The sequence below is a fragment of the Anomaloglossus baeobatrachus genome, chromosome 6 (genome assembly GCF_048569485.1).
Source record: "Anomaloglossus baeobatrachus isolate aAnoBae1 chromosome 6, aAnoBae1.hap1, whole genome shotgun sequence".
Taxonomy (NCBI): Eukaryota; Metazoa; Chordata; class Amphibia; order Anura; family Aromobatidae; genus Anomaloglossus; species Anomaloglossus baeobatrachus.
In genome coordinates, this window is record NC_134358.1 from 378452838 (window position 1) to 378477947 (window position 25110).

Sequence of the window (25110 nt, forward strand, 5' to 3'; positions counted from 1 at the left end):
CCTCCTTCATATACCCATATGCATGTTTCTCCCCATACCGCCTTCATACACCCATATGCATATTTCTCTCCATACCTCCTTCATACACCCATATGCATGTTACTCCCCATACCTCCTTCATACACCCATATGCATGTTTCTCCCCATACCGCCTTCATACACCCATATGCATATTTCTCTCCATACCTCCTTCATACACCCATATGCATGTTCCTCTCCATACCTTCTTCATATACCCATATGCATATTCCTCCCCATATCTCCTCCATACACCCATATGCATGTTCCTCCCCATACCTTCTTCATATACCCATATGCATGTTCCTCCCCATATCTCCTCCATATACCCATATGCATGTTCCTCCCCATACCTTCTTCATATTCCCATATGTATTTTCCTCCCCATATCTCCTTCATACACCCATATGCATGTTCCTCCCCATATCTCCTCCATACACCCATATGCATGTTCCTCCTCATAACTTCTTTATATACCCATATGCATGTTCCTCCCCATATTATTATTATTTATTATTATTATAGCGCCATTTATTCCATGGCGCTTTACAAGTGAAAGAGGGTATACGTACAAGAATCATTAACAGTACAAAACAGACTGGTATAGGAGGAGAGAGGACCCTGCCCGCGAAGGCTCTCAGTCTACAGGGAATGGGTGATGGTACAATAGGTGGGGGCAGAGCTGGTTGCGCAGTGGTGTACTGGACTGAGGGCTATTGTAGGTTGTAGGCTTGTTAGAAGAGGTGGGTCTTGAGGTTCCTCTTGAAGCTTTCCACGGTGGGGGAGAGTCTGATATGCTGAGGTAGAGCGTTCCAGAGTATGGGGAAGGCACGGGAGAAATCTTGTACGCAATTGTGGGAAGAGGCGATAAGAGAGGAGTAGAGAAGGAGATCTTGTGAGGATCTGAGGTTGCATGCAGGTAGATACTGGGAGACTAGGTAACAGATGTAAGGAGGAGACAGGTTGTGGATGGCTTTGTATGTCATGGTTAATGTTTTGAACTGGAGTCATTGGGCGATGGGAAGCCATTGAAGGGATTGGCAGAGTGGCGAGCCTGGGGAATAGCAGGAGGAGAGGTGGATTAAGCGGGCCGCAGAGTTTAGGATAGATTGGAGGGGTGCAAGAGTGTTGGAAGGGAGGCCAGAGAGCAGGAGGTTGCAGTAGTCAAGGCGGGAGATGATGAGGGCATGCACTAATGTTTTTGCTGATTCTTGGTTAAGGAAAGCACGGATCCGGGAGATATTTTTGAGTTGTAGTCTGCATGAGGTGAAGAGGGCTTGGATGTGTGGCTTGAAGGATAGAGCAGAGTCGAGGGTTACGCCAAGGCAACGAGCTTGTGAGACTGGGGAGAGTGAGCAACCATCAAGTTTGATGGAAAGGCTTGTTGGAGGAGATCAGTGAGGAGGAGGAAAGACAATGAACTCTGTTTTGTCCATGTTAAGCTTTAGGAATCGCGCAGAGAAGGATGAAATAGCAGACAGACATTGTGTAATTTTGGTTAGTAGAGAGGTAATGTCAGGTCCAGAGAGGTAGATCTGTGTCATTGGCATAGAGATGATACTGAAAGCCGTGGGACTCTATGAGCTGTCCCAGGCCGAAGGTGTAGATGGAGAATAGCAGGGGGTCCAACAACTGACCCTTGGGGGACACCGACAGATAGGGGGCGAGATGAGGAAGTGGTGTGAGAATGGGAGATGCTGAAAGTTCGGTCGGTTAGGTATGAGGATATCCAAGATAGGCCCGAGTCTGTGATGCCAGGAGATGAGAGAATCTGTAGTAGGAAGGAATGGTCTACTGTGTCGAAGGCAGAGGACAGGTCCAGGAGGAGGAGGATAGAGTAGTGTCGCTTGGCTTTGGCGGTTAGTAGATCATTGGTGACTTTGGTTAGGGCAGTTTCAGTAGAGTGATGTGGTCGGAAGCCAGATTGTAGCCGGTCAAAGAGGGAGCAGGAGGAGAGGTATGAGGACAATTCAAGATGGACATGCTGTTCCAGTAGTTTTGAGGCATAGGGGAGAAGGGATATGGGGTGATCGTTTGACACATGCATGTTCCTCCCCATACCTCCTTCATACACCCATATGCATGTTCCTCCCCATACCTCCTTCATACACCATATGCATGTTCCTTCCCATACCTCCTTCATACACCCATATGCATGTTCCTCTCCATACCTCCTTCAAACACCCATACCATGTTCCTCCCCATACCTCCTTCATAAACCCATATGCATGTTTCTCCCCATACCTCCTTCATACACCAATATGCATGTTTCTCCCCATACCTCCTTCATACACCCAAATGCATGTTCAGCCCCATACCTCCTTCATACACCCATATGCATATACCTCCCCATACCTCCTTCATACACCCATATCCATGTTTCTCCCCATACCTCCTTCATGCACCCATATGCATGTCCAGACCCATACCTCCTTCATACACCAATATGCATGTTTCTCCCCATACCTCCTTCATGCACCCATATGCATGTCCAGACCCATATCTCCTTCATACACCAATATGCATGTTTCTCCCCATACCTCCTTCATACACCAATATGCATGTTTCTCCCCATACCTCCTTCATATACCCATATCCATGCTCAACTCATTATGTGCTCTAAAATAGAAAACAGGTATAATTTGCTTCCAAAATTTAACATGCATGGCATCCACACAAAATATAATTTTCTCAAACCCCCAACACTGTTTTATTGCGTATATGCAGCTAATGTCTCATTGTAATTAACACAATAACAATAATTTAAACAAATTTGCTTGCTTGTTGCACAGCTCAAATTTTCATGGCCCACGACTTTTTTCCATTTTTTATTTTTTTTTGCTTTTCACCAAGCACACAAAAATCTCATCATCTACTTGCAGCAATACACTGTCAGTAGACTAATAGCAGATAAAACAGTCCCTACATAATGGATATCTTAATCCCTGCCTATTAGGCTCCAGCCCTCCAATTACCTAACTACATCCATTACTGTCTGTCTTGAGACTGTACAGCCTTTCCCTCATAATCCTGTCAGCTCTACCTTAGCCTTGGATCACAAGACTGTAACATTATGGTTTTTCTGAGGATGGAAACAACCTTTATTTAAGATGAGCTAAGGAAGGGACTATGGAATCCCTGATAGTCTTAATTTAAATGATCTGGAAAGGAAGAGAGAAGGCAATCCAATAGAGATTTAAGCTTAATAACATTAAATGCCTTCTATTAAATACTTGATTATCATACTGTTTAAGTGATCTGTATCGAGGCAGGTTGGTCCAGGGGGGAAGTAGAGTGGCACATGCCCACTGGGCCGAGCCCAAATCAGCTGCTTAGGGCTTGCTGCACCGACAAGCCGTCACTGCACCTTTAATCTTGTGGCTGTGCCAGCCTGTGAAATCACATCTGTGAGGTTGATGCAAGGGAGCGTAGGTGGCTTGAAGAAGAGTATCTCCAGGCTGGGGAGACAAGCCGCACAGCAGGTGGATTTGAATGTATGTGTGAATGTATGTTTCTACATGTATACAGTCATGGCCGAAAGTGTTGGCACCCTTGAACTTGTTCTAGAAAATGAAGTAATTTTCCAAGAAAATTATTGGAATTACACTTGTTTTGTCAAACACATTTTTATTTCCTTTGTGTGTATTGGAATAACACAAAAAAGAACCAGAAGAAAAGAAAACACAAATTGGATATAATTTCACACAAAACTGCAAGAATGGGTTGGACAAAATTGTTGGCATCCAATTTGGTTGTACACCCTTTGGAATAAATAACTGCAATCAATCACTTCCTATAACCATCAACAAGCTTTTTGAAGTATGTTTGGGGTTATTGCCCTGCTGGAAAACCCATGACGTAGGACGCAAACCTAGCTTTCTGACACTTGGCACTACATTGCGACCAAGAATCCTTTCGTAATCTTCAGATTTTATGATGAAGGCACCCAGTGCCAGAGGTAGCAAATCAACCCAAAACATCTTTGAACCTTCACCATATTTGACTGTAGGTATTGTGTTCTTTTCTTTGTAGGCACCTTTACATTTTTGGTAAACGGTAGAATTATGTGCTTTACCAAAAACTTTATCTTGGTCTCATCTGTCCTTTCCCAGAAGGATTTTGGCTCACTCATGTACATTTTGGCAAACTGCAGTCTAGCTTTTTATGTCTTTGTGTCAGCAGTGGGGTCCTCCTTGTTCTCCTGCATAGTTACATTTCAAACAAATGTTGACGGATATTTTGCACTGACACTAATGCACCCTGATCCTGCAGCACAGCTTGAATTTCTTAGCTTGATTGGGGCTGCTCATCCACCATACTGACTATTCTGCGATGCAACATTTCATCAATTTTTTTCTGCTCTGCCGTCCATGGAGATTAACTACAGTGCCATGTGTTGTAAACTTTTTGATTAAGTTGTGCACCATGGACAAAGGAACATCAAGAGCTTGGAGATGGACTTATAACCTTCAGATTGCTGACATCTGGTTTCAAGTGTGATTTTCATATTGTCCACACCTGTTACTTGCCACAGGTGAGTTTGAATGAGCATCACATGCTTGAAACAAAATCATTATTTCTAACCTAGTCAATGTCTGGACTATATTTTCTATTCATTATGCAGCTCATTTGATAACTAAAAGTATGATTTTGCATGGAAAAGACAAAATTGTCTGGTGACCCCAAACATTTGAACTGTAATGTATATACAGTGTGTCCACCCATATCATGTCCACCGCCATTAACTTGAGAACGGCGGCAGCTATAGACATAGAAATGGTGTCTAGGTATAGTAAAGTAGCCATGCGCTGCACAATGAAACCCCCTATAGCGCCACCTGGTGGAAAACAACGAAGTTAGCATTTTTATCTTGAAAACGGAATAAGATATAGAAAAAAAGTGAATTACAAAGTTGTAGGGCATCATCAATTCAATACGAATCGACACCTTGCATACAGAAATGCTATGATTAGAAGGCGTAAAACTCTCGAGCGATACCTCATGGAGACCTTTCTACAAGTCATGGGTATGGTGGCTGTGTGGAGTGGTCTCCACGCTCACCTGACCTGACCCCATTGGACTTCTTTCTGTGAAGTCACATCAAACAGCAGGTGTATACGACCCCTCCACCAACATTGCAGGACCTATGACGACGTATTACAGATGCTTATGCAAACGTGTCATGTACTATATTGCACAACATGCAGCAAGATACAGTATGCTGTCCAAAGTCCAGATGTGCATTGCAGCTGACGGTGGCCACTTTGAGCATCAAAGTTAAATGAGCGCCATATGCGTGACCAGCATTCAATGTTTTGGGGGGTCATGGGTTTTATATCATAGCATTTCTGTATGTAAGGTGTCGATTCGTATTGAATTGATGATGCCCTACAATTTATTAAATCCTTTTTTTCTCTATCTTGTTCCATTTTCGAGATAAAAATGCTAACTCCGTTGTTTTCCACCAGGTGGCGCTATAGGTGGTTTCATTGCACAGCGCATGGCTACTTTACTATACCTAGACACCACTTCCATGCCTATAGCTGCCGCCGTTCTCAAGTTAATGGCGGTGGACAGGATATGGGTGGACACACTGTATATAAATAATACATATATACATAATGTGTGTATGTTTTCGTGTGTGTATATGTATGTGGAATTGTATGTATGTGTATAGTAAATATATGGAGACTCACAGGCGGATTATACACAGCACACAGCAGCCAATCACAGCACAACGTCCATTAAGTTTTAACAAATCTAATGAGATAAAAATCATCTACCAAAGGTCACATAAATGGGTCAAAGAATAGTGCAAGATAAAGCCTATGGAGTCAGTGTTTGGGTAAAAACTGGTTATGATGGAATTTTTTCGATATTTTTACTGAGTTCATTGATCAAAAGTATGTGACAATTACAGTTAGGTCCAGAAATATTTGGACAGTGACACAATTTTCGCGAGTTGGGCTCTGCATGCCACCACATTGGATTTCAAATGAAACCTCTACAACAGAATTCAAGTGCAGATTGTAACTTTTAATTTGAAGGTTTGAACAAAAATATCTGATAGAAATTGTAGGAATTGTACACATTTCTTTACAAACACTCCACATTTTAGGAGGTCAAAAGTAATTGGACAAATAAACCAAACCCAAACAAAATATTTTTATTTTCAATATTTTGTTGCGAATCCTTTGGAGGCAATCACTGCCTTAAGTCTGGAACCCATGGACATCACCAAACGCTGGGTTTCCTCCTTCTTAATGCTTTGCCAGGCCTTTACAGCCGCAGCCTTCAGGTCTTGCTTGTTTGTGAGTCTTTCCGTCTTAAGTCTGGATTTGAGCAAGCGAAATGCATGCTCAATTGGGTTAAGATCTGGTGATTGACTTGGCCATTGCAGAATGTTCCACTTTTTTGCACTCATGAACTCCTGGGTAGCTTTGGCTGTATGCTTAGGGTCATTGTCCATCTGTACTATGAAGCGCCATCCGATCAACTTTGCGGCACTTGGCTGAATCTGGGCTGAAAGTATATCCCTGTACACTTCAGAATTCATCTGGCTACTCTTGTCTGCTGTTATGTCATCAATAAACACAAGTGACCCAGTGCCATTGAAAGCCATGCATGCCCATGCCATCACGTTGCCTCCACCATGTTCTAAAGAGGATGTGGTGTGCCTTGGATCATGTGCCGTTCCCTTTCTTCTCCAAACTTTTTTCTTCCCATCATTCTGGTACAGGTTGATCTTGGTCTCATCTGTCCATAGAATACTTTTCCAGAACTGAGCTGGCTTCATGAGGTGTTTTTCAGCAAATTTAATTCTGGCCTGTCTATTTTTGGAATTGATGAATGGTTTGCATCTAGATATGAACCCTTTGTATTTACTTTCATGGTGTCTTCTCTTTACTGTTGACTTAGAGACAGATACACCTACTTCACTGAGAGTGTTCTGGACTTCAGTTGATGTTGTGAACGGGTTCTTCTTCACCAAAGAAAGTATGCGGCGATCATCCACCACTGTTGTCATCCGTGGACGCCCAGGCCTTTTTGAGTTCCCAAGCTCACCAGTCAATTCCTTTTTTCTCAGAATGTACCCGACTGTTGATTTTGCTACTCCAAGCATGTCTGCTATCTCTCTGATGGATTTTTTCTTTTTTTTCAGCCTCAGGATGTTCTGCTTCACCTCAATTGAGAGTTCCTTAGACCGCATGTTGTCTGGTCACAGCAACAGCTTCCAAATGCAAAACCACACACCTGTAATCAACCCCAGACCTTTTAACTACTTCATTGATTACAGGATAACGAGGGAGACGCCTTCAGAGTTAATTGCAGCCCTTAGAGTCCATTGTCCAATTACTTTTGGTCCCTTGAAAAAGAGGAGGCTATGCATTACAGAGCTATGATTCCTAAACCCTTTCTCCGATTTGGATGTGAAAACTCTCATATTGCAGCTGGGAGTGTGCACTTTCAGCCCATATTATATATATAATTGTATTTCTGAACATGTTTTTGTAAACAGCTAAAATAACAAAACTTGTGTCACTGTCCAAATATTTCTGGCCCTGACTGTACCATTTACTTTACAAACAATTTTACCCTTGCAGGCCTGTAAAATTAACATCATGGCTTTTGAGATGTAAATATGATTATTAAGGACTGGAAATAAACATGCAGATTACTTTTGTTACTGGGATGAAACATCATACACCTCTCAGACTTATGGTTCCTAGGTGTAAGCACTCAAATGAGTAAGTGACAAAAACCTAGCGGCATTTCAAACTGTACAAAAAGGCCAACTGCAAATGTTATGATTTTAAATGGTTTCCAAAACCGGATCAACTTTTATAATGAAGGCTACTGGAGGGAAATTTGAAAAATAAACTTTTTAGCAGACAAGGAGTTTACATTATATGCAAAATACTTTATCAGAGAGATTTATAGTATAGAATTAGATAGAAATTCAAGGAAAATTGATAAAACATAAGCCTGTTACCTATAATGTCAATTGAAAATACAGTACACTTCCATTTGGCAATATATACAAGACACTTTGAACTCTCAGTGCTTTACATGAGTGGCAGAAAACAGCAACATAACTAGAATTCAAAGGGCAATAGGGTAAGTTCAAGGGCATGATTAGATTAGGTTTGAGATAGGCCTGTCCACCTCAGTAACATTAAAGGAAACCTGCCAACAGATTTGGCGACTATAAGCTGTGGCCACCACCACTGAGCTCGTATATACAGCATTCTAAGTACTGTATCTAAGAGCCCAGGCTGTGCTGCATAACATGAAAAACACTTTTATAATACTTACCTAGAGGGGCGGTCCAGTCCAATGGGTGTTGCTGCTCTCCGGTCCGCTGCAATCTCTGTCCTCCTTCTTCCCACCCCAGTGTGGATGACGCGTCTATGTCATCCACACAAGCCGACATTGCAGTCCTGCAGAGGACAGATCAAAGTACTGTAATGTGCAGGCGCGAGGAAAGGTTAAAGACCGCCCGCGCATGGACACTACAATACTATGATCTGCCCCGAGCACAGCAGATCAAAGTGCGTCTACGCAGAACCTCAATGCTGGCTACTGTCCATGACGTAGGACGCGTCATGCACACAGGCCTCAGAAGAAGGAGGACAGCGATCGCCGGAGAGGAGGCACCGGACAGGAGAGCAGCGACACCCATCGGACCGGACCGCCCCCTTAGGTGAGTCTTATAAAAGTGTTTTTTAAATTCTACACAGTGGACTCGGCTCTTATAAACAGTATTCTGGAATGATGTATATAAAAGAACACTGGTGGTAGCCACAGCTTATAGGGGAAAATGCTGGTGACAGGTTCCCTTTAATGCAGTAATGCAAAAAGCAGCAATTTATAGAATAGCTGTTGACATGAGTGGATCAAATTTGAGCTAAAATCCGTGGTTCCACACAAATTAAAAAAACCTGCAATTTGATTCATGAGGATCAGAAAAAAAATGCCTAGTGCCATTTCACACATGCTGCACATTCAGTGAGCAAGCTAATGGCATCTGGCGTGGCAGTGTGGGCTTTCCCATAATGCCCTGCATCAATCTGATCAACTGGTGACAGCCAATTAGGGGTTTTATCACCAACAGTATAAAACATAGGGGCTGGTGAATGTGCCCCATTTTATGACTGTGCTGTGTTGGGATAGGAGCTCAGAGAAACACAGCATAGGCATAGAATAATATCCAATGTGACAGGTAGACAATATCAGGTGCTCATGATCTTCTGCCTCCCCCCAATACAGTATTAAAACACGTATCATAGTATGATTCAAAAACTAAAGTAACCTAACTTGCATGATAGGTGCAGAACTGCAGCAGAAATTTCCCAACTTCAAAACCTCACCAAAAACTCATTGTGGAATTGTAGCCTAAAGACATGTGCACACATTCAGCATTTGATGAGATTTTTACTTCAATATTTGTAAGACAAAACCAGGCGTGGCAAAGTCAGAGGAAAAGTATAGGGGTATTGGCACATGATCAGGACCTGCTGTGTCCTGGATGCTGCGGGCCCTGACCTGTGGGGCCATGAGTCTTCTCCACAGGAGACCGCAGCTGCCTGTGCCCATGATCCAGGCTCCGGCAGTTGCAGTCTCTCTCTTCTGTTCTCCCTGCTGACAACGCTTGCATGTCTGCGGCAATGACCTGACATGCTTGTGGGTCGGAGAGCCGCACCACAGATCAGTTTACGTTATGGGCTGTACATGCACAGTGGGCATGGGATTTCTAGAAATCCCGTCCACTGTGATGGTACTGTACAACTCAGCATTTTGGATGCAACTGAAACACTCAACATGCAAAACACTGATCGTAGGCACGCAACCTAATAGAAACACACGCAGAACTTCTGAATTTTTTTACAAATACTGAGGTAAAAAAACTCATCAAATACTCAAAGTGTGCACATGGCCAATGAGTTTGATTGCTCATGCAAGCTAAAAGACAATTTTAACAAAACAAATGAGTTTATGGTCAGAGTACAGATCAATGCCAGATCAAACAAAAGACCAAAGATACATAAATGATGCTCCTTGTACTTCGGCCCTGCATCAAAACAAAAATATATACAAATTTTGGCCAGGGTCAGATGAGCATATGAATAATTGTCCAAATTTCATCCAGAAAACTCGGACAATTTTCATCCATATTGTCATCCTTGTGCCCTCTGTGTATCATCCATGTGTCCATATTTTATGCCTTTGTAGCATCCATACTTATACACAAGCATTTTAAAATATACATGTATAAATACATACAAGTACAACTTCCTAGGTTAATAATGGCAATGTAATCATAAAAATCAGATACTAAATGAATGATCCAAATGAGATCTGATTATTTTTTCTGCACATCCATATACTTGTATACGCAAGACACACAAGACATAAGCATGTGGTATAATTCTTTTCACATGGACACCAGGTCCATGTTAAATATAAAGAGACAAAAATACAGCAAACATATATTATAAAAACAAATTATTATTATTATTATTATTATTATTATTATATGTGAGGTTTTCTGTGAAGTTAGTTCTTAGCCAATCTAATTTGCATACATGTACCTTTTTCAATCTGGAAGCCCCTGAACCTGAACGAATTGCTTCTAACAAAGCTTCTCTTGCATCCACTGGACTGTTTGGAGAGATTGGTGGCGACTTTGCTGCTGCATTTAGTATGGGTGGAGGTGGAGGAGGTGGTGAACAAGGTGGGGGGGGGATGGATGTATCTGTTGCAGAAAATTCATTAGACTTCAATGTTTCTACACTTCTCAAGGTCTGGAGTTCATCCGATGCAGTAGAAGACACCTAGCAAACAAAACATATTTGTTAACTTTCAAAAAAAGAATGGAATTCACCTTATCAAATAATAGTCACTTGTGTATCTATAAACTAGAGCTCCCCAACCTTTCTGACCATGAGAGCCATATTCAGCTCTGAAAGAGGGACGCAAACCACATTTAGATCTGAGACAGGGTTGTGAACCACATCCAGCTGCCACCCCCTCACAGTAGTGACACCCAGAGCCCCTATTACGAGTATAATGACAAACAAAGCTTTTCCCCAAATATCACACTAAGGCAGTAAATAAGATCCATGGGTTCCAACCTTACCCCAATCCAGATCTGCTCTTCTGTGTGGGGCTACTCACAAAAGTCACCATCTGGTGACCTGCTGTTCATAGCCATTCACTGCTGCCAGCAGCAAGGCCAGGGAGGTGGAAAGAAGTGTATCTCTGACCATCTTATCCTTCTTACACTACATAATCTGACCAGATATCCACTTGAAATTATTAATTAAAATTATACGTATTTGTGTCTTCGCTATTCCTAAATTAAACATGAGCATCTGAGCGACGTTGCTGTGGCCGGCGAACAACCTCTTTTTTTAAGGGGGCGGTTCGTGCAGCGTCATAGTGACGTCAATCAGCGGGCCACCAATAGAAGCGGAGGGGCGGAGAGCAGCCGCATTCACATCACTCCCACCTCGTTACCGGAGGACGCAGGAACGCTGTTGTTCATCGTTCCCGGGGTATCACACGTAGCGATGTGTGCTGCCTCAGGAACGACGAACGACGAACAACCTGCGTCCTGAACGAGCAACGATATTTGGGAAATGAGCGACGTGTCAACGATCAACAATTTGGTAAGTATTTGGGATCGTTAGCGGTCGCTCGTAAGTGTCACATGCAACGACGTCGCTAACGAGGCTGGATGTGCGTCGCCAATTTTGTGACCCTAGCGATATCTCGTTAGCGATGTCGTTGCGTGTAAAGCGGCCTTAATCTGAAATTGATCATCAGATAATTTTAACTGACATTCCTAAGTTCATAAGCTGATTTATCACATTCTGATGGTAAGAATAGCTACAGTTAGGTCCAGAAATATTTGGACAGTGACACAAGTTTTGTTATTTTAGCTGTTTACAAAAACATGTTCAGAAATACAATTATATTTATAATATGGGCTGAAAGTGCACACTCCCAGCTGCAATATGAGAGTTTTCACATCCAAATCGGAGAAAGGGTTTAGGAATCATAGCTCTGTAATGCATAGCCTCCTCTTTTTCAAGGGACCAAAAGTAATTGGACAAGGGACTCTAAGGGCTGCAATTAACTCTGAAGGCGTCTCCCTCGTTAACCTGTAATCAATGAAGTAGTTAAAAGGTCTGGTGTTGATTACAGGTGTGTGGTTTTGCATTTGGAAGCTGTTGCTGTGACCAGACAACATGCTGTCTAAGGAACTCTCAATTGAGGTGAAGCAGAACATCCTGAGGCTGAAAAAAAAGAAAAAATCCATCAGAGAGATAGCAGACATGCTTGGAGTAGCAAAATCAACAGTCGGGTACATTCTGAGAAAAAAGGAATTGACTGGTGAGCTTGGGAACTCAAAAAGGCCTGGGCGTCCACGGATGACAACAGTGGTGGATGATCGCCGCATACTTTCTTTGGTGAAGAAGAACCCGTTCACAACATCAACTGAAGTCCAGAACACTCTCAGTGAAGTAGGTGTATCTGTCTCTAAGTCAACAGTAAAGAGAAGACTCCATGAAAGTAAATACAAAGGGTTCACATCTAGATGCAAACCATTCATCAATTCCAAAAATAGACAGGCCAGAGTTAAATTTGCTGAAAAACACCTCATGAAGCCAGCTCAGTTCTGGAAAAGTATTCTATGGACAGATGAGACCAAGATCAACCTGTACCAGAATGATGGGAAGAAAAAAGTTTGGAGAAGAAAGGGAACGGCACATGATACAAGGCACACCACATCCTCTGTAAAACATGGTGGAGGCAACGTGATGGCATGGGCATGCATGGCTTTCAATGGCACTGGGTCAGTTGTGTTTATTGATGACATAACAGCAGACAAGAGTAGCCGGATGAATTCTGAAGTGTACCGGGATATACTTTCAGCCCAGATTCAGCCAAATGCCGCAAAGTTGATCGGACGGCGCTTCATAGTACAGATGGACAATGACCCCAAGCATACAGCCAAAGCTACCCAGGAGTTCATGAGTGCAAAAAAGTGGAACATTCTGCAATGGCCAAGTCAATCACCAGATCTTAACCCAATTGAGCATGCATTTCACTTGCTCAAATCCAGACTTAAGATGGAAAGACCCACAAACAAGCAAGACCTGAAGGCTGCGGCTGTAAAGGCCTGGAAAAGCATTAAGCAGGAGGAAACCCAGCGTTTGGTGATGTCCATGGGTTCCAGACTTAAGGCAGTGATTGCCTCCAAAGGATTCGCAACAAAATATTGAAAATAAAAATTTTTTTTTTGGGTTTGGTTTATTTGTCCAATTACTTTTGACCTCCTAAAATGTGGAGTGTTTGTAAAGAAATGTGTACAATTCCTAAAATTTCTATCAGATATTTTTGTTCAAACCTTCAAATTAAACGTTACAATCTGCACTTGAATTCTGTTGTAGAGGTTTCATTTCAAATCCAATGTGGTGGCATGCAGAGCCAAACTCGCGAAAATTGTGTCACTGTCCAAATATTTCTGGACCTAACTGTATTTCTAATACTGTGGATTGCAGTATTTTCTGAAATACAAACCATCAAAATATCAGCGCTTGCACTACAATATCTACATAATGTATTATCAATACATGGTAGGCCACAAAAACTGAACCCAGTTTCCCTTGGGATGTTTGCATAGCATCATTCCTATTTTCATTGGAACTGACTTAAAGGGACTCTGTCAGCAGGTTTTTGCAATGTAACCTGAAGTCAGCATGCTGCAATAGTTAACAGATACAGGGCTGAAGTCTCTATTTTATCTCAGTCTTTTTTTTTTTTACCTGCAATGTTAGTATTAGCCTCTTATCTTTATCATTATTGGGTCTGGCAGGGCCTGATCTTCAGACGACTCCGCCCCCTCTATGATTAGCAGGTTCTGTCTATGGAAATGTACACTAAAAGCCTGGTGTGTGTGAGGACAGCTCTCAGAGCTCTGCGACATGCTAAATCTAAAATCTTTCACTATGTAAGAATGACTGCAGCCAGTAATCTAAGTGATAAATTGTTGAACTCAGGGCCTCAAATGAATGAAACACAGCTTAATCTTCATTTTAACAGTCAAGTGGTATTCTTTGCGGAGGGCTGTAGTGTTGGGCATGAGTGTATCTAACATATCCTATTCAATAAAGAACTGCCATAGTGGGGTCTTATGTATACAGAAGCTCATGCACAGCAATAAAGAACTTTTTTGCTAGTCATGCATAGAAAGCTTGGTGTGAAAGTGTTAGGATCCATTACCGATGCAATAAAAAAAATGTGAAAAAATAGACAACCAAATAATTGGATATCCAGGAGAGCATTATCAGAAGCTTAATTCCATTTATGTGAAGAGGATCAATGGGGTATAGTTATCAAGCAAAATACACTGACGAGCAAAACGGTAACAATGTTTTGAACTTTTATCTTTCAGGCTCCATATCTCACCATGCACTACAACTTTGAGCATGAGACTACCTTCATTTTATAGACAATTATCTTGACTATCTTATACATACATTTACTTGCCACTATTTATCAAATGATTAGCGATGCAGATTCTTGTCATGACACTGCATTGTTACTGTTTTGTACCTTGTAGTGGAAAAATCTTTGTTGAGTCCAATGCAAAAGGTCATTGGTTTAAATAGAGAAGCAGCCATGAAGAAAGTTTCCCAAGAAAAAAGAAACAGCATCATCCAGCTCATTAATAGTGGTGTCTCAGCCAAGAAAATTGGCAAACTGCATCATGTGAGTCTCATGACAGTTGGAAAGATATTAAATGAAGTCCAACTATTCAAAAGACAAGAAGTGGACGTCCGGGCAAAATATCGGACTCATCAAGTCGGCTCATCACAAGGTCTATTAGTTCTGGAGCGGAGAACACAGTAGTGGAAGTCACTGGTATGCTTCCTAATAGTGAGATCACAGTGGTCCGTGCAAACACTGTGTGATGCACATTACATAATTCTGGAATGGTGGCTGGAAAAATGGTGAAGAAGCCTCGACTTCAATATCATCATAAGAAGTGTCGGCTCGAGATTGCAAAAAAAGTACAAAAAGTGGACAGTAGAAGATTGGAAATTGGGGATTTGGAGGGATGGACAAGAGTCAAAAGTCTAAGCTCTGATAGGTGCAAGTGGGTGTGGAAGAAACAAGGGAAAAAGGGGCTAATGGATTGAGAAATTAAAGGAACTGTGAAGTTTGGTGGAGGAAGCCTGATGATATGGTAATTGGCCAAAGGTATTGAATTCTTGACCAGGATTGATGGTGGGCTCAATGTTGAGCTATATATGAGTATTCTATAAGACAAGTTACTTCGTACACGCAAGTACTATGGGTATCAAAAGGACGACATAGTAGTCCAGCAGGACAATGACCAGAAGCATGCGTCGTAAAGTAATGGTTCAATGACAATGAAGTAGAGGTACTGGATTTTCCCCCACAGTCCCCAAAACTCAACACAATCAAACACTTGTAAGTAAAGTTGTAGAAAAAGCTGTATACATACTCAGGTGAGTCGACCTGTATGGACCAACATTGGGAACGTGTAGCAGACACATGGTATCAGATTTTGGTTGAGACATGCTGAATCTGATGGAGAGCATGCTCAGAAGGATACAGGCAGTGTTAAAAGCCAAAGGTGGATTTACAAAAATACTAACAAAATAATAAAAATTTACATTTAGCATGTAAGGAGCAAAACAGTAACAATGCAGTGACATGGCAAGAATCTGCATAATTCATTATATGCTAAATAGTTGCAAGTCAAATGGGTGGGGGATCTCACTGAAAAGAGGTGTAGTTTATAGGATAAAGGGGCGTCCCATTATTTACCAAAATTTTTTCACAAAGTAATCCAATTAATAGGTGGTATTAACTTAAGCTAAACAGTTCTAACAAGCCATATTTATCAAATAGTATGAACCACTTTGACCATTTTAAAATGATCTATTTTAGGTTTGCACTGTAAATTAATACCCAATTCATGTCATCAAAAGATATATTAGGAACTTATATCCACTAGTGACAATGCATGACCCATATCTCACAATTATATAAATGGAAGAATGGCTATTAAATGTCAATAACAAGCCCTATCAAGAGAATAGCCGATACCAAAGAATAAAATCCAAAATTTAATTAGTATGTAAAGTTAAAAAAGCAAAGTAGACAGTAATAAAAAAGTGTGTTTTGCACCACGAAAACAACACAGCAGAAATAGGAGCAAAAAAACAAGGTTTAGAATCCGTATATGAATATCTATCACATGACAAAATGTGGCTATGGGTACAATTCCAATAGATCTAAAAATGCCCATAAAGTACATACAAAATATAGCCACTATATATATTAAACAATACAGTGATATGAAAGATTGTTTGTTCAGGTAACACAAATTGCAGAAAAATGCAATTGCAAGATGTTTGCAAAAAGGAGTGAATGAAAAAATATGAGACAAATAATTGTACAAAAAAGTATATAAATAAAGTACACCGAGGGCTATGACTATGGTTAGTGTCCCAAATGAGTTATACACATAATCCATAAAGTGCATACAAAGAACATAGCCATTATGTCTCAAAATGTATACAAAGAAGGGAATTTTGTTTACTTACCGTAAATTCCTTTTCTTCTAGCTCCAATTGGGAGACCCAGACAATTGGGTGTATAGCTTCTGCCTCCGGAGGCCACACAAAGTATTACACTTAAAAGTGTAAAGCCCCTCCCCTTCTGCCTATACACCCCCCCGTGCATCACGGGCTCCTCAGTTTTGGTGCAAAAGCAGTAAGGAGGAAACTTATAAATTGGTTTAAAGTAAATTCAATCCGAAGGAAATTCGGAAAACTGAAAACCATTCAACATGAACAACATGTGTACACAAAAAAACAACAGCCCGAAGGGAACAGGGGCGGGTGCTGGGTCTCCCAATTGGAGCTAGAAGAAAAGGAATTTACGGTAAGTAAACAAAATTCCCTTCTTCTTTGTCGCTCCATTGGGAGACCCAGACAATTGGGACGTCCAAAAGCAGTCCCTGGGTGGGTAAAATAATACCTCGTAATAGAGCCGTAAAACGGCCCCTTCCTACAGGTGAGCAACCGCCGCCTGAAGGACTCGCCTACCTAGGCTGGCATCTGCCGAGGCATAGGTATGCACCTGATAGTGTTTCGTGAAAGTGTGCAGGCTCGACCAGGTAGCCGCCTGACACACCTGCTGAGCCGTAGCCTGGTGCCGCAATGCCCAGGACGCACCCACGGCTCTGGTAGAATGGGCCTTCAGCCCTGAGGGAACCGGAAGCCCAGAAGAACGGTAGGCTTCGAGAATTGGTTCCTTGATCCACCGAGCCAGGGTTGATTTGGAAGCCTGTGACCCTTTACGCTGACCAGCGACAAGGACAAAGAGTGCATCCGAGCGGCGTAGGGGCGCCGTACGAGAAATGTAGAGTCTGAGTGCTCTCACCAGATCTAACAAGTGCAAATCCTTTTCACATTGGTGAACTGGATGTGGACAAAAAGAAGGTAAGGAGATATCCTGATTGAGATGAAAGGAGGATACCACCTTAGGGAGAAATTCCGGAACCGGACGCAGAACCACCTTGTCCTGGTGAAACACCAGGAAAGGAGCTTTGCAAGACAGCGCTGCTAGCTCAGACACTCTCCGAAGTGATGTGACTGCTACTAGGAAGACCACTTTCTGCGAAAGGCGAGAAAGAGAAATATCCTTCATAGGCTCGAAAGGTGGTTTCTGAAGAGCCATCAGAACCCTGTTCAGATCCCAGGGTTCTAACGGACGCTTGTAAGGAGGGACTATGTGACAAACCCCCTGCAGGAACGTGCGTACCTGAGGAAGCCTGGCTAGGCGCTTCTGAAAAAACACAGAGAGCGCTGAGACTTGTCCCTTAAGGGAGCCGAGCGACAAACCCTTTTCCAATCCGGATTGAAGGAAGGAAAGAAACGTGGGCAAGGCGAATGGCCAGGGAGTAAAACCCTGATCAGAGCACCAGGATAAGAATATCCTCCACGTCCTGTGGTAGATCTTGGCGGACGTTGGTTTCCTGGCCTGTTTCATAGTGGCAATGACCTCTTGAGATAACCCTGAAGACGCTAGGATCCAGGACTCAATGGCCACACAGTCAGGTTGAGGGCCGCAGAATTCAGATGGAAAAACGGCCCTTGAGACAGCAAGTCTGGACGGTCTGGTAGTGCCCACGGTTGACCCACCGTGAGATGCCACAGATCCGGGTACCACGACCTCCTCGGCCAGTCTGGAGCGACGAGAATGGCGCGGCGGCAGTCGGACCTGATCTTGCGTAACACTCTGGGAAGCAGTGCCAGAGGAGGAAACACATAAGGCAGTTGAAACTGTGACCAATCCTGAACTAAGGCGTCCGCCGCCAGAGCTCTGTGATCGTGAGACCGTGCCATGAATGCCGGGACCTTGTTGTTGTGCCGGGACGCCATTAGGTCGACGTCCGGCATCCCCCAGCGGCAACAGATCTCCTGAAACACGTCCGGGTGAAGGGACCATTCCCCTGCGTCCATGCCCTGGCGACTGAGAAAGTCTGCTTCCCAGTTTTCTACGCCCGGGATGTGAACTGCGGATATGGTGGAGGCTGTGGCTTCCGCCCACAGCAGAATCCGCCGGACTTCCTGGAAGGCTTGCCGACTGCATGTTCCGCCTTGGTGGTTGATGTATGCCACCGCGGTGGAGTTGTCCGACTGAACTCGGATCTGCCTGCCCTCCAGCCACGGCTGGAATGCTTTTAGGGCAAGATACACTGCCCTTATCTCCAGAACATTGATCTGAAGGGAGGACTCTGTCTGAGTCCAGGTACCCTGAGCCCTGTGGTGGAGAAAGACCGCTCCCCACCCTGACAGACTCGCGTCCGTCGTGACCACCGCCCAGGATGGGGGAAGGAAGGATTTCCCCTTCGACAAAGAAGTGGGAAGAAGCCACCACCGAAGGGAGGCTTTGGCTGACTGAGAAAGGGAGACGTTCCTGTCGAGGGACGTCGACTTCCTGTCCCATTTGCGGAGAATGTCCCATTGAAGAGGACGCAGATGAAACTGCGCAAAAGGAACTGCCTCCATTGCTGCCACCATCTTCCCTAGGAAGTGCATGAGGCGCCTCAAGGGGTGTGATTGACCTTGAAGGAGAGATTGCACCCCTGTCTGTAGTGAACGCTGTTTGTCCAGCGGAAGCTTCACTATCGCTGAGAGAGTATGAAACTCCATGCCTAGATATGTCAATGATTGGGCCGGTGTCAGATTTGACTTTGGGAAATTGATGATCCACCCGAATCTCTGGAGAGTCTCCAGGGCAACGTTCAGGCTGTGTTGGCATGCCACTCGAGAGGGTGCCTTGACAAGCAGATCGTCTAAGTAAGGGATCACCGAGTGACCCTGAGAGTGAAGGACTGCGACCACTGTTGCCATGACCTTGGTGAAGACCCGTGGGGCTGTCGCCAGGCCGAAAGGCAGTGCCACGAACTGAAGGTGTTCGTCCCCTATGGCGAAACGCAGGAAGCGCTGATGCTCTGGCGCAATCGGTACGTGGAGATAAGCATCTTTGATGTCGATTGATGCTAGGAAATCTCCTTGGGACATTGAGGCGATGACGGAGCGGAGGGATTCCATCCGGAACCGCCTGGTTTTTACGTGTTTGTTGAGCAGTTTTAGGTCCAGAACAGGACGGAAGGATCCGTCCTTTTTTGGCACCACAAACAAGTTGGAGTAAAAACCGTGACCCTGTTGCTGAAGAGGAACAGGGATCACCACTCCTTCTGCCTTCAGAGTGCACACCGCCTGCAGAAGAGCATCGGCTCGCTCGGGGGGCGGAGATGTTCTGAAGAATCGAGTCAGAGGACGAGAGCTGAACTCTATCCTGTAACCGTGAGACAGAACGTCTCTCACCCAACGGTCTTGTACCTGTGGCAGCCAGGCGTCGCAAAAGCGGGAGAGCCTGCCACCGACCGAGGATGCGGAGTGAAGAGGCCGAAAGTCATGAGGAGGCCGCCTTTGGAGCGGTTCCTCCGGCGGTCTTTTTAGGACGTGACTTAGACCGCCATGAATCGGAGTTCCTCTGATCCTTCTGCGGCCTGTTGGACGAGGAGAATTGAGACCTGCCCGCGGGCCGAAAGGACCGAAACCTCGATTGTACCTTCCGGTGTTGAGGTTTGTTTGGTTTGGACTGGGGTAAGGATGAGTCCTTTCCCTTGGATTGTTTAATGATTTCATCCAATCGCTCACCAAACAGGCGGTCGCCAGAAAATGGCAAACCGGTTAACAACTTTTTGGAAGCAGAATCTGCCTTCCATTCACGTAGCCACATGGCCCTGCGGACTGCCACCGAATTGGCGGAAGCTACCGCCGTACGGCTCGCAGAGTCCAGGACAGCATTAATGGCGTAGGACGCAAACGCCGACGCCTGAGAGGTTAATGACACCACCTGCGGAGCAGAGGCACGTGTGACTGCATTAATCTGTGCGTGACAAGCTGAGATAGCTTGGAGTGCCCATACGGCTGCGAATGCTGGAGCAAAGGACGCGCCGATAGCTTCATAGATGGATTTTAACCAGAGCTCCATCTGTCTGTCAGTGGCATCTTTGAGCGAAGCCCCATCTTCCACTGCAACTATGGATCTAGCCGCCAGTCTGGAGACTGGAGGATCCACCTTGGGACACTGCGCCCAGCCCTTGACAACGTCAGGGGGAAAGGGATAACGTGTGTCCTTAAGGCGCTTAGAAAAGCGCTTATCTGGACAAGCTCGGTGCTTCTGGACTGCCTCTCTGAAGTCGGAGTGATCCAGAAAAGTACTCATTGTACGCTTGGGAAACCTAAAACGGAATTTCTCCTGCTGAGAAGCTGACTCCTCAATTGGAGGAGCTGGAGGAGAAAGATCCAACACCTGATTGATGGACGCTATAAGGTGATTCACTATGGCGTCCCCTTCAGGTGTATCTAGGTTGAGAGCGGTCTCAGGATCAGAATCCTGATCTGCCACCTCCGCTTCATCCTCTAGAGAGTCCTCCTGCTGAGACCCTGAGCAGTGTGATGATGTGGAGGGGGGCTCCCAGCGAGCCCGCTTAGGCGGTCTGGGACTGTGGTCCGTGTCAGAGACCTCACCTTGGGACCTATGAGTCACCCCAGGAGCACTTTGCTGCTCCAACTGAGGGGGACCTGGGGTCAATGATTCAACAGTGCCCGGGGCCTGTGTCACCGGTCTGGACTGCAAGGCCTCTAGTATCTTAGCAGACCATTTATCCATACTCTCAGCAAGTTTGTCAGCGAATACTGCAAACTCCGTCCCTGTCACCTGGACAGTGGTAGCAGGTGGTTCCACTTGGGCCACCAGTGGCAGAGGCTCCGACTGAGTAAGTGCCACAGGGGCCGAGCATTGCACACAATGAGGGTAGGTGGAACCTGCCGGTAGCATAGCCGCACATGAGGTACAGGTAGCAAAGTAAGCCTGTGCTTTGGCACCCTTGCTTTTTGCGGACGACATGCTGTTGTCCCCTCTGAGTACAAACCAGGAGGGTATATAGCCAAAATCAACAGTGCGACCTTACAGAGTAAATGTATAGCATATAAGCCTATATATATATACACTGCAGCGCCCTGGGGGGCCAGCACCTAACAGGTGCGGCTTACCGACCGCTCAAGCGGTTGTGTGACCACCAGATCCCTGCCTGGGCCTCCCAGAGCCGTGTTGTCTCTCCTCTCCAGCGTCAGAGGTGCTGACAGGAATGGCTGTCGGCGTTCTGTGAGGAGGAGGAGGCCGTGGGCGTGCCCTAGAAAGTGCGGGAATCTGGTGCCCCACTGTGCTGAGTGAGGGGGGAGGAGGATACAAAGTATGCTCCAGCCCTCAGCGCTGACGTCCAGTGCAGCGTCCCTCCCTTCCCCTGACTGACAGGCCCGGGGGCGGGAGTATGCGGTACTAGGCCGCAGAAGCCGGGGACTAAAGTTATAAGCGCGGCCGGCAAACAAGCGCGGTCAGCGCGGTAGTCCCCGGCGCACTAACACACCCAGCAGTGCTGCAGCGTGTATGACACAAGCGCTCCATGCGCCGTCCCCAAGGGGACACAGAGTACCTCACAGTAGCAGGGCCTTGTCCCTGACGATACCCGGCTCCTGTCCAGCAGATTCCCCAGGGGCTGCGGAGGGAGCACGGTCCCAGTGCCTGGAGACCGATTAGGATCCCACTTCACCCAGAGCCCTTAAGGGATGGGGAAGGAAAACAGCATGTGGCTCCTGCCTATGTACCCGCAATGGGTACCTCAACCTTAACAACACCGCCGACCAGAGTGGGGTGAGAAGGGAGCATGCTGGGGGCCCTGTTATGGGCCCTCTTTTCTTCCATCCGACATAGTCAGCAGCTGCTGCTGACTAAAATGTGGAGCTATGCGTGGATGTGTGCCTCCTTCGCACAAAGCATAAAAACTGAGGAGCCCGTGATGCATGGGGGGGTGTATAGGCAGAAGGGGAGGGGCTTTACACTTTTAAGTGTAATACTTTGTGTGGCCTCCGGAGGCAGAAGCTATACACCCAATTGTCTGGGTCTCCCAATGGAGCGACAAAGAAATATGTAAATCAGAAACTCCCAAGCTAAGTCTTGTGACTATGGAATATGCTTAACCTGAAAAAAAACCGGGCTGCTCAAGGAGTGGACATGGCAAGAGATCAAAACAGGCAGTGCACCATAATAAATAAGAAAACAATGTCCAAAAATCAAGGGTGTACACCATGATCCACCACTGCTGTGACGACGCCAGGGCCCTACACGTGTTTCGGCATGTAGCCTTTGTCAGGGGGATGTGGTGTCAGACAGCAGGAAGAAGAACATCACATGGTCCAGGCAGGTCACATGACCGGGTCCAAACAGGGGCCGGAGTTGTGACGCAAGCAGCCAAAGACCAAGTGAAATCATCACATGGTCCAGGCAGGTCACATGACTGGGTCCGAGCCTGGAGAAAGACACGCCCCACAATGACCCACACCGCGCTGTCTAGACAGTAAAAATATGCCCCAATATGTTGATGTGCATTGAAATCACCTGTGTTACATATTCATGTTGCTTAGTTCCTTAACTATCCATTTCTCCACTAAGAAGGCCTGCCGCTGACGTTAGCAGCACTGACATTGAAGGGACTGTAGACAATGTCACTGTAGACATTGCTGTGGCGTGCATTCATGGCTAAGCTCATCATTTTTTAACAGAAAGTTCTCAACTTCTGCTCAGTGTATGAACACCTCTGAGCCAAGCCACCTCTTAGTCAGCATGATCACTTACCAGCTATTACCTATTTTTTAAAACTCACAGGGTGGGATCCAGCATCAGGTCCATAATTTTGTTAAAAAATGAGAAAAACTTTTATTTTATAATCTTTAAAAAATGAATCATGTAGGAACAATCAAATTGTTCCCACATGGTGGATTTTTTAAAGATTATGAAATAAAAGTTCTTCAAATTTTTTAACAAAATTATGGACCTGATGCTGGATCCCACCCTGTGAATTTTGTCTATCTAAGGAGTTGGCTGGCTTCATTCGATATGTGCACGGTTAAATATATGGTCTCCTAGGAATTAGGTGAGCTGGATAAACCCTTACTTTTTAACCTATTTTTTAATATATTCATATTAGTACTTGCTGATGGGTATATGACTGGGGCTGGTCAGCAGATGAAAGGCAAGTTAATTTTAATTTGGATGTTCAATACCATATTTAAATCAGTGACAATCCGCCTTTAATAATTACAGTATTGCTTTTAACTGACAACACACCACTTGTTCATTTCCATCCCATAACCTTCTGAATATCTCACTGCCTACTCACACAATGAGACAGCAGCTATTAGTTGGATGTGAATGTGATCCAGTGTGCAAACTAGGGGTCTCTGCAGCTAAGGCCAGATACCTGTACAGGGGTGAGAGGGTAAACAACAAAGCCCTCCCTGGAATCTGCTAAGTGGGAGTTGCAGTCTGTATTTTAGACTCTGGAGCACTGTGCAGTTGAGTCATAAGGAAAGGGCTGATCATATACTAGTTGTAGAGCAAAATTATACCTTTACGCCAACCGATGCATTTGGTTGTGTAATATTGGGCTGAATTTCATCGTTGGACTACTGACTTCCAAAGGAACAACTCAGCTCTTGGTCACAGAGGGTCCGTGAATTGGCAATCACCATGGTACCTAACTCATGTCTCCCTTTGGGTACAATATGCCATCTTTATTTGTTCTAGAATACTAGGATTTCAAGGATTATATAGCAGACTGTCTGCAAAGAGGGCAGAGCAGTGTCAGGCTAGGGTACTGAGGGCCCAGCAGTACTACTGATTCTGGAGACCTGCTTCAGCTATGAGCAGATATTATCTGACCCAACACATTCTCCTTGCATTTGACTGGAAAGATTGCTGTGTTTGCAAACAATTTTACCTCAGAATGTTCTGTTTTGTTTTCAGATTCATTCTTAATGACTGGATGTGTTTGCAAGTAAACAGCAGATTTACCCACAAAACTGCAGGTCAATGACTGAAACTGAAAACCATGCAGTTTTGCAGTGAAAGCGTCAGTAAGGTTATTGAAGGCACTGAGGTTGTGTTGTGGCCACATCATCTGCAATTACTCTTAAGAAATGTTTTTTTTGTAAAATGCAATCTGTGGAGAAAACTACTACTCACAGCAGATCATGAAAGTCTGCAGTAGTCAGAGCATGCATGACGTTACATTTTCACATTGAGATGAAGGGATCACATAAATATAAAAAATATCACTTTAACTAGAAGTAAGGGGAGATACACTTTACACGTCTTTCAGTATTACCATGTTTCTCTGTAAATAAGACAGGGTCTTATATTATTTTTTGCTCTTTCAAATCAACAGGAGGCAGATGTGCAGTACTCACCTGCTATCAGAAAACGGGGCATCGCCAGAAGGGAGCATTTCCGGCTGACTGCTGCTGCCACCGACACCATGGACAGCTGAACGGCGGGGTGTCATACCCCAGCCACTCAGACATTGATGACCTATCCTAATGCCAGGAGGAATAAAGTTCATTTCTTCCC

General features: G+C 44.6%; 1 protein-coding gene across 3 annotated transcripts in view; it reads right to left on the reverse strand.

Moving 5' to 3' along the window:
• Positions 1-25110, reverse strand: part of COBL (cordon-bleu WH2 repeat protein) — a 593805-nt gene that overhangs the window by 12949 nt on the left and 555746 nt on the right. For all 3 annotated transcript variants that reach the window (XM_075315047.1, XM_075315048.1, XM_075315046.1), the window contains one exon: positions 10611-10853. In XM_075315047.1, coding sequence (XP_075171162.1) covers positions 10611-10853 — 243 coding nt within the window. The remainder of the gene's footprint in view (positions 1-10610; positions 10854-25110) is intronic.